Genomic DNA, 15,433 nt, shown 5'->3' with positions numbered 1-15,433 from the left:
AAATATCCTAAATTTTTTGTTAAAGACCCGAGCGAAGCCAGAGCGGGCCGCTAGTGTTAAAATATTTTGATTTGTTATTTATTAATAAAGATTAATATTGATTACGGTTTCATTTAGCATTCACTTTTATCGTTTTGATTTTCTAATTTCCAAACTTTTCTACAATTAGTTTTCGTGGTCATGAATAAATTGATCGACATTCTCATAATATTTTTGATTAGATTAAGTTTAACTGTCAAACTATTAACTTTAGATTAATATCATTTAAACAACGGATTTATATTCGAGTTTAATTTATCAGATTTAATATTACAATTTGAGGAGGGTTCATGTAAACAAACTTTTGTATTTTAGACACTATAAACTTTTTTTAAAAAGCACTATCTATATTTATATTTTTTTAAACGAGGGGATTGAGGGAAGAGGGATGAGAGGAGGAAGGAGAAAGGGGCAAACAAGTGTAAACAGCATCACTATTATTTTTTCTTCTTTCCTTTTTTTCTTTTTTCTTTTCTTCTTATAATTTCTTCTTCATACTTGAAACGTGTATGTAACCTATTATTTGCATGAAATAAAAGGCTTATTATTATTATTATAATATTACAATGTACGGATTAAAACAAGCTCCATTTACATGGAACAAAACTTTTACCCAAGCGATGTTTGATTTGGGATTCAAGACAATCAAAACAGATCGATGCGTTTTCATAAACGAAGATAATTCAATAATAATCGGACTATTCGTTGATGACGGACTTGTCATAGGAAAAGACAAGAAAAATATCGAAATTATTTTGAAGAAACTTGAAACCAAATTTGAATGAAAAAGAATGAAAATCCAAGTACTTATCTGGGTATGGAAATAAAAAACTCAAAAGAAGGAATAATTCTCACTCAGAGATCCTACATAAATGACGTACTGGAAAAATACAACATGAAAAATGCCAAATCTTGTGACACGCCCGCAAGTAGCGATTCAAAGTCGATACAGGAAACTGCCCAGGAAAAGGAATATCCCCATAGGGAAGCACTGGGAAGTTTACTGTACCTGTCTACCAGAACCAGACCAGATATCGCACAAGCGGTCAATCTAGTTAGCAGGAAGGTAGAAAACTCCACTAGAGAAGACGTCACAAAAGTCAAGAAAATATTCAAATATTTAGTGGGAACCAAAGAGAAAGGCATTTTGTTCAAACGAAATAAACCGATAGAGAATATCGATAGTTACAGAGACTCGGATGATGCTGGAGATCCAAAACGCAAAGAAGCACTTCTGGCTCCGTGCTAATGACAGCCGATGGACCAATATCATGGGCATCCAATAGGCAGCCTATAGTAGCTCTATCGTCGACTGAAGCCGCGTACATAGCCGCAGCAGACTGTTGCAAAGAGGCATTGTATCTCAAATCTCTATTACAAGAAATAACCGGTTTGGACATAAAAATAAATTTGCATGTTGATAACCAAAGTTCGATTCAACTTGTGAAGTCTGGATCCTTCAACAAAAGGTCGAAGCATATAGACGACGTGCGGTACCATTTTATACATGAACACTTCGTGCATGGATTAATAAATATTAGCTACTGTCCCACAGAAATTCAGTTAGCTGACGTAATGACAAAACCATTATCAAAAGTAAAGTTTGAAAGACACTGCAAGATTAATGCATGTGCTAGACGATGACCCAGCTTTGCTCGTTTTTTTTTGTGATAACGCCATCTTGTTGTGTCTTTAAAGCGGTTAGTTGCCCTCAATTAAGAAAAATAGTATTATTATTCGCCAATAGATGTCGGGACGGGAACGAAAAACAACATTTTCTGAAAATAAATTGTAGCTAGATCGATTTATCGCCCCCGTAATCCCCTATGAAAATCGTTGGAGCCGTTTCCGAGATTCAGATTATATAGCTACATATAATTATATTAATATACAAGAATTGCTCGTTTAAAGGTATAAGATAGAAACGTGTCTCGGCTACATGAGTGTACATCGGGAGAAGGTGTTGGAAGGTCGTGATGCTGTCCACGTATAAATTGTCTATGATGCACTATATTTGAATTTGTATTATGTTCTTTTACTTTTGATGTGCGGTGTCATTCTGAGTTATATTTTCTACCCGATGATATGTAGGCGAAGTAAAATGTCCCTTAGAGATAAGGTGACACTCTACAAAACTTGCATACGCCCCGTCATTACCTATGCAAGTGTAGTGTTCGCTCACGCGGCCCGCACTCACTTCAAATCCTTCCAAATTATTCAATCCCGTTTTTGCAGGATAGCCGTAGGAGCCCCGTGGTTCGTCAGGAACGTCGACCTCCATGACGACCTGGACTTAGAGTCCATCAGTAAATATCTACAGTTGGCGTCGATGCGCCACTTCGATAAAGCGGCACGACACGAGAACCCTCTCATCGTGGCCGCCGGTAACTACATTCCCGATCCTGCGGACAGAATGGAAAGCAGTCGACGTCGCCCAAAACACGTCATCTCGGATCCTCCCGATCCACTAACGGTGCTTCTAGGTACTTCAAGCACCGGTCACCGTTCTCGTCGAACCCGTCGCTTGCGACGAAGGGCTCGACGAGTAAATTAACTCTCAGACACAGCCCACTGAGTTTCTCGCCGGATCTTCTCAGTGGGTCGCGTTTCCGATCCGGTGGTAGATTCTGCGAAGAACGGCTCTTGCTAGGGTTCGTGTTAGCAACGTCATCAGGTTTGAGCCCCGTGAGCTCACCTACAAACGTTAGGGTTACGCTGAAATAGCCTGTCAAGGCCCTCAGCTTAGGTAGGAAAAAAAAAAAAAAAGTTATATTTTCTCTCATTTACAAGTCAACACAATGTTTCAAGTATTTACGTTTTAATTAATTGCTATAGCCGCTAGTCCACCCTATCAAAATTAAACTTCGTTAAAGTTTTTACATACACGTAATTGAGTCGACTATTATCAAAGCCGGCAATGTGACTTTTGGACAATTATTGGTAAATCAGAAAAACGAATTATTGACTTTGTATTCCATTGGCAGTCACAAAACTCTTCTGAACGACATCTTAGATAAATAACAGGTTAAGTATTAACCTTTATTTAATGCAGGTTTTGAACCGTATTCTTTGAAGGAGACGATTATATTCAAATCAATCTGTATTGACATATCGATAACATTTTTTTGTCCAAATGCACAGATTGCCACCTTTGATAATAGACGACTCAATTATAGCACACGTGTAGCATTTTTTCTGTTTTGGTAAAAACCATTAAATTATTTATATAATTAGCCTGTTCTCGACCATTTTTTTATTTATCAGACACACAATACACATTACAAGCTAAAAAGATACACAAAAAGTAACAACAAGTAAAAAAAAACTGGCTTGCAACATAACATATTTCTCTTATGTAACAGAAAATGTATTATTTATTTTTAGTTAATTATTATTAACTTGTAGTAACAGTATTCCTACTTACCTCAATCGTTTTGAAGAAGTCGTCGTGGCCTAAAGGATAAGACGCCCGGTGCATTCGTGTCGAGTAATGCAACGGTGTTCGAATCACGCAGGAGGGGACCAATTTTTTTAATGAAATACATACCTACTTAACAATTGTTCACGATTGACTTCCTCGGTGAAGGAATAACATCGTGTAATAAAAATCAAACCCGCAAAAATTATAATTTAACTATATTTGTAATATGTAGTTGAGATCTTAGAACTTATATCTCACGGTGGGTGGCGCATTTACATTGTAGATGCCTATGGCTCCAGTAATCACTTAACACCAGGGGAGCTGTGAGCTCGTCGACCCATCTAAGCAATAAAACAAAATTAAAAAATGCGTAATGACTGGTGCAAGGACGTCTGTCCGCACGGGTAGGTAGGTACCACCACCCCGCCTATTTTTGCCGTGAAGCAATAATGCGTTTCGGTTTGAAACATGGAGCAGCCTGTAATAATAAAACTGAAACCTTACAACATTTAAAACCTTACGTTTAAATTAAGGCTTCAACCTTTTTGTAGCGACATCTGTTGTGGTTTGGTTGAATTAATTACCAGTTTGATTTTGGCAAATAAAAAGATTAGTAAAAATTGGAAACGTTCAGAATTCTAAAACTAAAAATACATTCATTTAACATATGATAATTAATATAAAGTTTGAAGAAAAATGATATATCTCTTCTTAATATTACTTTTTGCAAAGTAACAAAGAAAACGTTTAAATTTGTTTTGGGATGACTCATCAAGTGACAAGTACCTTTTAGTTTCTGAACGTACTCTCGCACTCCAGTAAAAGGGTGAGTGAACCGCCTCATTGTGTTATTTATTGCATTTGACTCTAATAATACATTAATTAGCCGTTTTACGGTCACATCAAGTGTAATAAAACATAGGCCGCGACAGCCATGCAGATGTGAGTAATACAAGTGTGGTGATTCTGGGGCGTTGTTTTCTAGTGCCGTGACATTGTGTGAAAAAATATTTTGTATATCTCGCAAGATGACCGAGTACAAATTGGTGGTTGTGGGTGCGGGAGGCGTTGGTAAATCCGCATTGACTATACAGCTGATACAGAATCACTTCGTGGACGAATACGATCCCACGATAGAGGATTCGTACCGTAAACAAGTCGTGATCGACGGTGAGACGTGTTTACTCGACATCCTGGACACGGCTGGCCAGGAAGAGTATTCGGCGATGAGAGACCAATACATGCGGACCGGGGAAGGATTCTTGCTGGTATTCGCCGTCAACAGTGCTAAAAGTTTCGAAGACATTGGCTCGTATCGCGAGCAGATCAAGCGAGTGAAGGACGCGGAAGAGGTGCCCATGGTACTTGTGGGCAACAAGTGCGACCTACAGTCGTGGGCCGTAGACATGGCGCGAGCACGAGAGGTTCGTAAACATTCTTACATCATCATAATAAAACTCATTACCTAATAAACAAAAATTTCTATACAAACTTACAAAATCAATAAAATTTGTGTTCTGCATTCTGTCATATGAGTTTTTTCTCTCATAAATTCCCATTGCTTTTAATATATTATCTGAATGTTTTTAGTACCGAAAATATATCCAAAGAACAACTTTACATAAACACAATACTTCCTCCTCAAAAACCTTGGATTTGACTTTGTGTAAGACAAGATCAAGTACAATTAAATAGTACCATGTTTATAATGATAAAACAAATGAGATAAGCTAAAATTATTATAGAATTTCACTTTAAATTTATTTAAAACATTAAACATTTTTGAGTCAAACTTAGAACTTGTTCTTTTTGTGTAACATCAAGTTTTTTTTTTCATTAAGATAATAATATGAGCTATTTATCTTTGTCTTAAGATAAAATGGCCATTGCCAGTTACCTATTAAGTTTATGATTCTCATGGACATTTGTTTGTTTATTATTGATTTCTGCCTGAACTTCTGAGGAATTTAGGACACATTTTTATCAATTCTTTTGGACTTACTTAGTTTGAAAACATGATTGTGTAAATAAATAATTTGCCTTCTGTCAGTAAAGCATACTGGAATTTAATGTAGTCTTATTTTTGTATGTGAAACTTCTGTTTTGGAGTAATGCATAATTAACCTACCATCTAGAGTATTTTAGAGCAAACAAAATGATACAACCCTAACATAAAGGCTTTTAAGAAAAAGAGGTTAGTTTGCATATTTTCTAACAGACATGTGCGAAACACAGTGTAGTGTGGTTCGGCTTGTGTGAAAAGAATTCATTGAATTTACAAATAAAGTTAAAAATAGTTTATGGCTAATATTCATTAAGTCCTAACTTGACTGAAAAAGTTCAAAAGTTAAACACAGCTAATTACTGTGTACTCTTGTCATCAGTACCCACAGTTGATATAGATCATTAACAGTTTTAGTTATAATTTACTGTCTCACCTAATTGACCTCGATATGTAGTGTGCCTAAGACTAACATAGCAGAAGCATTTTTTTAATTAATTACAAACACACCTTACTGTTTAGTTAAGACTTTTGTAGTTTAATCTTGTGTTTTGTAGTCACAAAAGACACAAGAGGTATTATTCACCGACATCCGAATACCGTACTAATTACTGTAAAATATGAAATAAAAATAATTAATTATTTTAATTGTGTAAACTGTAAAAATGATTTTAATTATCTCTAGAACTCCCGAAAATTTTAAGCAATACCTACACTTTACATTTAGACTTTAAACTTAAAATAATTAAAAAACTGCTATTATTTTCATGTATAACAAGGCACTATAAAAAAAAATATCCCCGGAATTGAGAACTACTGGTACCGAAAGTATTTGTACATGGATCTCGACAATACTCCTTGTATTTTTAGCTATTTGAGTCTCAATTATTTACTTGAATTCTAACTTCCTTCTACTTTTATAATCTCTCTCAATTCTCAGCACTGTAATTTCTTATGTACAGATCATCTATGAACAATACGATATCCAGTTAACAGTGAAACATGAGCTCACGTCTAATCTAAGAAACAGACTTTCTCCAATTACCGTTACAGACTTTTACGTGAGTTTTATCCAATTTCCTCTACAGGCTGCACATACCTCACTGTTTTTCTCCTTGTGTCTCTATATTAAAATGACACAAACATTAAAATGTTATTTCATTATTTATTCATTATTTTATTGAATATTCAGATATTTTGTCAACATAATAATAGCATTTCCTTATGCATTAGCTAACAATAATTACTGTTATATTAATTATAACATGAAAACAAAAATTGATTAGTCACTAAATAGGATTTAAACTGCTATTAAAAACAGAACATATTTCTGTATTACATAATAATATGTTATAACTGTGGGAAACCTACTTATAATAAAATTTGTCATCACAGTAGTTGTTTAATCTTATTTTGAAAATGCTTCTGTAGCCTACCACCAGTGATAATATACAATAATTCTAACAAATATATGAAACACGCTAACATTCTCCATATTGATATAACATATTTTTAATTCATGTTATGGTGAGACTATGATAGGGCTTCTCAGGGTATACCACTGCAGCGATTGCTTTGTCCAGCCATTTTGCATCAAGGAGGTGGATCTTAGAGCTTTTGTCCAGATTTAAGCTAGTCAAAATAGCATCAAACCTTTTATAGTTTTACTAGGTTAAATAGGCTTAAAATACTTCTATATGTCACCGTCTTATGTAGAGACAACACAAATCGTGTTAATGCTATTTGTTTGATCTAGGCATCATTGAGGAGTTGCCATGTTCACCTTCCAGGCTCATCATCTGCTACCTGTCTCTCAAATGTAGTGAATAGAACTTGTTAGGACAAATTTGATAACCCCAAACTCACTTGTACTGGCAGTAGTAATATGCTTGCATATTTCTGCCATGAAGCGATCATGTGTTTTGGGTTAAAATATGAGAAATTTTAATACATTTTAAAGACAATTATTTTCTTTAATAATATTACAGAGATCTTACAAAACACATAAGACTGATTCTAAACTATATGGGAAACAAAGCCTAAATATCTTGGAATCTAAAAAATGTGATAGAAAATTATCCATCTCTGTTGTCAACTAACACTGAGCGTGTGAAAAACACACGAGTGCCCAGGTGAATTCCTGCCACTGGCCCTTCGATTTATTAATGGCCATTTGTCAACAATGGCTATTCTTAAAATAAATTGTCATCAGTAAAGTAAGCTAAGCTGTTAGGCTATTATCACATATAACACAGATTGACAATCTTTAAATTCTTTAAAACAAAGAAGTTTTTAATCACGTTGATGAAACCATATTGTTATTACGCTATCTAAATCGACACGCACGCCATCAACTGAGGAAATCGGAATGATTATAATAGTTACTTCTGCCAAATTAAATCCCAGTTAAAATAATATTAAAATTAAACTATTCCCATGGGAAGCCATCACTGTGATTATAATGTGTATTATGATTAAAGCTATAATACCATATATTAATGAATGTCAGAACTAAACTTTGATCAAAGTTGGAATCCCAAAGGAAAACATTACATCCAAATCTGATTAACTGTTTAAGCATGATTGAGTAACAAACACCAAAAGTCTTCACAAACTACATTTATATTATTAGTATGATATATTTTTAATACAATTGAGATGGAATTCATGTCCCAAGTCGTGTGGCAGCGTCGATAGGTTCCGGTAACCTCTGCAATCTCCTTGCGTCAAATCCTCAATGCTGGAGGTTGTGATCACCATTTTTCCGTATGATGTTCCTCCAATAATTCCGACTCTCAGCTGCACATGATGTCTCGGCGACCTTGATTCGGCCTGTTAGGCGTATTGGACTCTATCATTTTTCGCTCCAGTTTTCTGGTGACGATCAATTTTTGAGGAGGACTGCTGTAACCATTTGACGTCAGATTTTTTTTATTGCTTAGATGGTTGGACGAGCTCACAGCCCATCTGGTGTTGAGTGGTTACTGGAGCCCATAGACATCTACAACGTAAATGCGCCACCCACCTTAAAAATGTCCATCAGACATATGTCTATCCATAGCTATAAAACAAACAACTTTGTATGTAAACACGTTTAATTTTAACTTAAATACAAGTTCCATAAATGTTTATCACCATAATATCGCTTAACAAATACAAAAACATGACGTCGTTTAGCGGCCATTGTTTCCCTTCGCCTATGTCATTCGTTCGATCAGTGACGTCAACGACAGCTAAGAACGTCAGCTTATGACTTAGTGATTCGTTAATAATATCAGCTAACGTCATATGTTGAGCATCGTCTTTGCATCGATAAGTCGGTTTTTCACTTATCAAATGAAATTTTTTAAGCTCTCGTCACGGTTTATATTTGAATAATTCCAAACCAAATTTAGAAGAGAGAGAGAGTGTTCTAATGTAAACCAAAAAAGTAAATTGTAAAAAAGTTTTTTTTTATTGCCTTTTTTGATGGGTGGACGAGCTCACAGTCCACCTGTTGTTAAGTGGTCACTGGAGCCCATAGACATCTACAACGTAAATACACCACCCACCTTGAGATGTAAGTTCTAAGGTCTCAGTATAGTTACAACGGCTGCCCTACCCTTCAAACCGAAACGCATTACTGCTTCACGGCAGAAATAGGCAGGGCGGTGGTACCTACCCGTGCGGACTCACAAGAGGTTCTATCACCAGTAATTACGCAAATTATAATTTTGCAGGTTTGATTTATATTACACGATGTTATTCCTTCACCGTGGAAGTCAATCATGAACATTTGTTAAGTGCGTATTTTATTAAAAAAATTGGTACCTGCCTGCGGGATTCGAATACCGGTGAATCGCTAGATACGAATGCACCGGACATCTTATCCTTTGGGCCACGACGACTTCTGTAAAATGCTAAACATTAAATACAAGAAAAAAGTACAATTGGCGGTATTATCTCTAAGAGCGATCTCTAAGAGAGAAGCATAGCATACTTTATGTTCAATAGCGGGGACGTAGTAATAAACAAAGAGGCGGTCCTGATATTAAGTGGTTACCGCGGCCCGTGGACATCATAGTCTGAAAGTTATAATTGTTTTATTGCCGAGAGCAGTGAACGAGTTCGCGACCCACCTTGATTACCGTAGTCCATAGACATCGCAACGTGAACCACGAGGCATGAGGTCGAAATCCCGATTGTTTAACAACTACAGCTGATCTCACGTTGCATTGTCTATATCATATCTGTCTCTTATGTCCCAGTTTATCGTTTTTAATCAGATGGACGTTGAGTTTAAACTTTCACGTCATGATAACAATATCGATTTGCTTGTGGTAGCCTCTGGGAACTCACAGTGCTCCGCACCAATAGAAGTACTCGCAACCGGAATTAAGTATAAAGATATGAGTTATGTTGGAATATGGACCGATGATTGAGGAGTGATGGGAGTAGTTATAATCTAGAGGTGGCCTAGGTCACATACGTATCTTCTGATTAATAACCCCAGAGATTGACATTTATGACCTCTGTTATAATTCCATTACCAGTAATTTAATTTGGACAAGACCTTTGCAAGAGTATTAAAACCAAAAAGTCCCTATACACCTATATTAACTTACGTTACACAACTGATTCAAAAAAGTACCTCAATTTCGATAACTCTAAGCATGTTTCTTGAGAGTAAAATAAGTTCTTACAACTCAAATATGGAAAACCGGCCACCACCTGCTTAGCTAAGCCCGGGTATTGTTGATGTTTATAAGGATTTATGATCGCACACAATGTGGTGGGACGTATGCTCCTTATTTTAATACGTAACAATATTATTGCAGGTGGCGCAAAGCTATAATGTTCCGTTCGTCGAAACATCGGCCAAAACACGCATGGGAGTTGACGACGCTTTCTACACGCTCGTGAGGGAGATACGCAAAGATAAAGTCAGCCGAGACAAGAAATTCAAAGGGAAGAAACCACGTCACGTTCACAAAATAATTAAAGATTGCACCCTTTTTTAAGCTGAAAAGAGCTGCAGTTTCGGAATTACACGCTTGTCTTTCGCCTCCACCGCCCATATAGTATTACAGACCTCATAAAAGAAGCAAGGCAGAGATTAAATTTGTAGTTTTTGCATGCATTGTATCGTGAACCATTAATTTGGCGGTAAAAAAACCGGTTGTGTCACCTTTCGAAAACAGTACCATAGATTATATTACACGCAAACGGATATGTTGCCAATTGTGCGGGTGTGTGTGTGCGTTAGCATCTCGAACTCTGATTTGTCCGTAAAAAAATGATTTTACTGTAGACTGTAGATCACGAAAGAACATCCTAAGAATCTTAATTAATACAAATACAAATTGCGTGTCTACGTGTTTATATGTGTGGATACGGCCGTCTGGCAAGCGTGTAAACCCGGCATACGTCACCGTTCACTCGGCATCGTCTGTAGCGAGCGAATAATATATTTCAATTTACAAAAACCTTGGTCTTACGAGATTTTATATCCATTCTTCATAAAGGGACTGGTTGTTTGTTGCAAAGTCAATTTCGTTTTACAAAGAAAATATTAGTGTAGAAGAGGCAATAAATATAATAACTAAAAAAATCGAAATTCCTTTCCGAAGCATTTTGGCCTAAAGATAACATCGTTTTGCCATTAAAAAAATACAAACAAAAAACTTAAGAAATTACAAATAAATGAAATGTAATTTTTTTTTTTGTGTTCTGAATTATTATTTATTATAATCCAGTTCCTTTTATTACGTCTGTCAGCCGTTCGCTTCTAACTAGGTATAATATAGAAGGTCTTTGAAGATAATTGAACCAGTTTAAAAAATCCTTAAATAAATAAATAAATAATTAAGTTTCATTATCCGCTCAAACGGCGGCATTAAATAAGGTATAATATCAAAATTTGTTATCAATTTAATGTATTATTAATAAGATCATTGTTGGATGTTTTCTACTGTAGCTAATGTAATGTTTAGCGCGACTTTTTTCTATATCTACAAATCGAGAGCTATAATGCTTGGTTCTCTTCTTTTTTTTCTATGCATTTTTACTGTTGTATGTTCTAACGACGCTGTTTCAGATACTTTATCATCTGCAGGAAGCCTAAATTAAAATTGCCAACGCGAACAGTAATTTTGTAGGACACTATAAATTCAGAACATACCTGTCGCAGTGTACAATGAATCATGCAAACGAATTTTTTTTTGGGTTTTTTTTTAACAGAATAACAAAATAATATTGTCATTTTACTGTAGTTTTAGTTGTATTGCGTTTCAATACGTAGTTTAAGTATTTTAAGTGAACAAAGTGCAATCGAAAATACAGTAATAAAATTAAAATACACAATTTTTTTATTTTTGTTTGTATTTTTGTTTGCACGTTGTATTTAGTTTTATTTAGAACAAAACGCGGTAAGGCGTTGCCATGGAGACAGTACCAGCAATATCATTGCCATTATATATATATTATTTTTTTCTTACAACTTACCATCAAAAATGTAATTTTTGTTTAAAAATTTTCTGTATTTATGGAATAATTAATCAAATGAAATTTCACGTGTAACGTTCGTGTCATACGTTTTTATTGTATAATTAATAAAATAGGAGTTTCGAAGCTAATGCACAATTTTGTTGAAAATAGTTTTATCTTTTAACTCTAAAATACTGTAACTGTATAGCACAATTGTGTGCTCATGAAAATAAATTAACTAAGTACATACTATTTTTATTTTACAACCGCGGTCCAATCCTCCATTTTATCAATAGGTACTGCATGATTTGGAAAAAACAAAATGACCTACATTGCTATGCATATTGCTAAACTATGTCTCCGGTTACTATACTGTAATTAGACAAAGACAAACACTAACATTGTGTTTATGTTTCGTTACATACTCATAACTGTTTTTAAGCTACTGCATAGCTTCTATCGCGGGCCTTGAGCGCGGCGACTGAATCAAGAAATTCCGTAACGAAAATAACCTGACACCCCCCACTACGCCTACTAGGTAGCTCACGTTAAACACATTCACACGTTGCACTTGTGTAGTGTTTGTGAATAAGCGCGCGGCGTGACGTCGCACTGCCGCATGCACATCATGAAAAGTCTGCCCATCTCCGTCGCGCGGTCTAGGTTATGAGTGTGAAGGGGACAGTTAATGTTTTGCTTTTGTTAATGTTTGTAAATATAGCGTGGTCTTATTTCATTGTTGTTTTAATATTAAATTATTATTTTCGATTTATAATTGCATAAGTTGATAAAAAATGCTATGCAATAGCTTTACCGCAGCAGTCTCAGAGTAAAAAGAGTCTTTAGTAAAAACAATAGACAAGCCTTAGTCTGTTTTCTTGGAAATGAGCATTTTTTTTAAATGTCTGTTAAATAATAGATTTAGAAATTAATCTAAATATTGGTCTCGGTGATTATGTACCAACTTCGATTATTCGGCTTGTATTCGCCAAATGATTGTAGTTGGACCACATAGTATTTCTCCGGGTGTCTGACACCTGATAAACATAATTGCTTTGATGGAATTTAACACATTGACTGGCATGTGGATCAGATTGACAACACTGTTAGAGTTATATCAGATTAAGCAATTCTCTTCTCTTGGAGACAAGCAGCTGCACATAACTTTGGCCAACAGTGTTGCCAAGTCAATAAAGCAGATTAATGTCGAATTTTCGATATCCGTGGTCTGGTGTACTAGTGACTTTCCTGTTTCTGACTTTCTGACACCCTTAATACTAAAATTTCGCTTGGGTCCGCTGATACTATGAATAAAAAAATTGTGCGAACATCGATTCTAAAGTACATACGTCATAAATTAGCAACTGATGCTAGTTAATACTTTTTCTTAGTATTTTCTTGAGAATTCATACCACCTTTACCAAATACAATAATAGGTGGTTTATTTTGAGAATCTAAACTTCGATGTGTTTGTTCCTTTCGATATAAATATATCAAGCATAAACTTTTCAATTTATGAATCTGCGCCAGATATGAACTCCATTGAGATTTATGATGCACTGCCGGACTACGCCAAAACAAAAAGTTGCTAGAACGAAGAACTTTAGTCAAAGGCATGTTTAGCCCATTTAGCGTCCGTGTGCAATCATTATCTTTTTTTTTATTGCTTAGATGGGTGGCTCACACGACTCGACGAGCTCATAGCCCACCTGGTGTTAAGTGGTTACTGGAGCCCATAAAAATCTACAACGTAAATGCGCCACCCACCTTGTGATATAAGTTCTAAGGCCTCAGTATAGTTACAACGGCTGCCCACCCTTCAAACCGAAACGCATTACTGCTTCACGGCAGAAATAGACAGGGTGGTGGTACCTACTCGGGCGGACTCACAAGAGGCCCTACCACCAGTTAACCTGCACCATAGGTAAAGCCGTTTCTGCCCTCTAGACTAAGGGGCTTTCTAAAAGGCAACAAACATCTGGTTGGAGCGCTCACTCGACATTTCGTTACTGGAGAGCATCACTGCAAGATAGCTGAAAAAAACTGCAAGTTGAAAACTGCACGGAGGAGGAAAAAGAACATAAAACAGTCTACTAAACTCTGCGTAAATACCACCATTTAACTGAGATTTCAATTCTACCATATCAATTCGTTTCAATTAATTTCTTCCCAGTTGATTAGTCATAAATAAATCACATTTCATACATACCATTGTACACTACATATTAGGGGTTAAAGTACCTATCTGTAAAATTGCCGATTTGTACTGAAAAATTGGACTTCTTTTAAAAAAAAAATATCCACCATTATTATCTATACATCGCTGCCATCTAAGAGGAAGGTCATTTATGTTTTTGCAATAGAACTCTGGTGATCTAGATTCTACAAACTATGTGAAGGGATTGCGTGTGCAGCTCTAGTGCGAATATCACGTGTTTGTCATCGCGGTCTATTAAATATCATTCTTGCATGTTATTTGTAAATATTTCCTTATTTGTGAGTGTTTAACATTTATTTATTTAGTTTAGTTTATGTGTCTCGGTGTTGGTAAGTAGTTTTATATTCCTTTAATATCATTTTTTCTTAGTTATTATAAATTAATTATTTTTTATGGTGTACCCTCACTTATAAAATGTAACATGAATTCTGATAAAAATAAACCTCCCGATCCGGGGATACCAGAACATGATTCTGAATCCCGGGATAGTGAATCCCTAGGATCTCCAAGTTTCTCAACATTAACAGCTCCTTCCATTCGGTCAAGTTCTTCCTCACCTATTCCTGATGTCGAGCTATTACCAAATGAAGCCTCATCGAGGAAAAGAGGCCCAATCGCGGATGATCAGTCCATTAGACACAAAATAACTAGGATTGAAAATTCGACAAAATCATCGAAAAATAATCAACCTTCGACCCCGGCATACACTCGTAAATACCTATCATCAGATTTGGGACCTTTTGCAGTACACGTTTCTAAGATTGAAAGTGACCCCTCTTCAGGAGTATCAATCCACCCTGTAAAATTTGGTCAGTTCATCTTTAAACATAACATTCCACATATCAGTAAAGACGGAATAAAAAAATTAGGCCGTAACAGGATAGTTGTGGAATTTACGATCTCATCTGCTGCAAACGATTTCCTAGAAAATAGTCTCCTACCTGAAAAAGGCTATAAAGCTTTTATCCCGTCTTATCAGGTAACTCGCATGGGAATTGCCAGAGGCATTCCCACAGATTTCTCTAATGAAGAGATACCAAACTATATAGATGTCCCATTAGGTTGCGGAAAGGTAGTTAAAGCTAGGAGGCTTAATTATAAAGTTAGGAACGAGACATCCTACGAATGGCGTCCTAGTGAGACAGTAGTTCTGACTTTTGATGGACAGCGGCTCCCTCGCTACGTTTATTGCTTTCATAACTCTATTGACATAGAACCATATAAATTTCCAGTGATACAGTGTTTTAATTGTTGTCGTTACGGCCATGTTAAAGAAGCGTGTAGATCA

General features: G+C 35.8%; 3 protein-coding genes and 1 long non-coding RNA gene across 4 annotated transcripts in view; 3 read left to right on the top strand and 1 right to left on the bottom strand.

Annotated features, from left to right (window-relative positions):
• Positions 1–934: 934 nt before the first annotated feature.
• On the top strand, positions 935–1,288 carry LOC110385008 (uncharacterized). The gene has a single exon (XM_021347223.1). The coding sequence runs from the start codon at positions 935–937 to the stop codon at positions 1,286–1,288; it is 354 nt and encodes a 117-aa protein (XP_021202898.1).
• A 2,989-nt stretch (positions 1,289–4,277) lies between these two features.
• On the top strand, positions 4,278–11,103 carry Ras1 (ras-like protein 1). The gene is given in 2 exon segments (NM_001043508.1): positions 4,278–4,884; positions 10,280–11,103. Coding segments are annotated over 2 exon segments (579 nt in total). The 5' UTR covers positions 4,278–4,488; the 3' UTR covers positions 10,463–11,103.
• Positions 6,608–8,818, bottom strand: LOC119630108 (uncharacterized). The gene is made up of 2 exons (XR_005245910.2): positions 8,598–8,818; positions 6,608–8,523 (listed from the first exon to the last, which is right to left on the bottom strand). It is a non-coding gene; the product is annotated as an uncharacterized LOC119630108 (long non-coding RNA).
• A 3,241-nt stretch (positions 11,104–14,344) lies between the features above and the next one.
• LOC134200891 (uncharacterized) overlaps positions 14,345–15,433 on the top strand; it is a 13,254-nt gene continuing 12,165 nt past the window's right edge. The window contains exon 1 of the mRNA XM_062674761.1: positions 14,345–14,474. The gene's annotated coding sequence lies outside the window, so the exon portion shown is untranslated. The remainder of the gene's footprint in view (positions 14,475–15,433) is intronic.

Source organism: Bombyx mori, chromosome 21 (assembly GCF_030269925.1).
Source record: "Bombyx mori chromosome 21, ASM3026992v2".
In the NCBI taxonomy this organism is placed as follows: Eukaryota; Metazoa; Arthropoda; class Insecta; order Lepidoptera; family Bombycidae; genus Bombyx; species Bombyx mori.
This window is presented reverse-complemented; position numbering and strand designations above follow the sequence as displayed.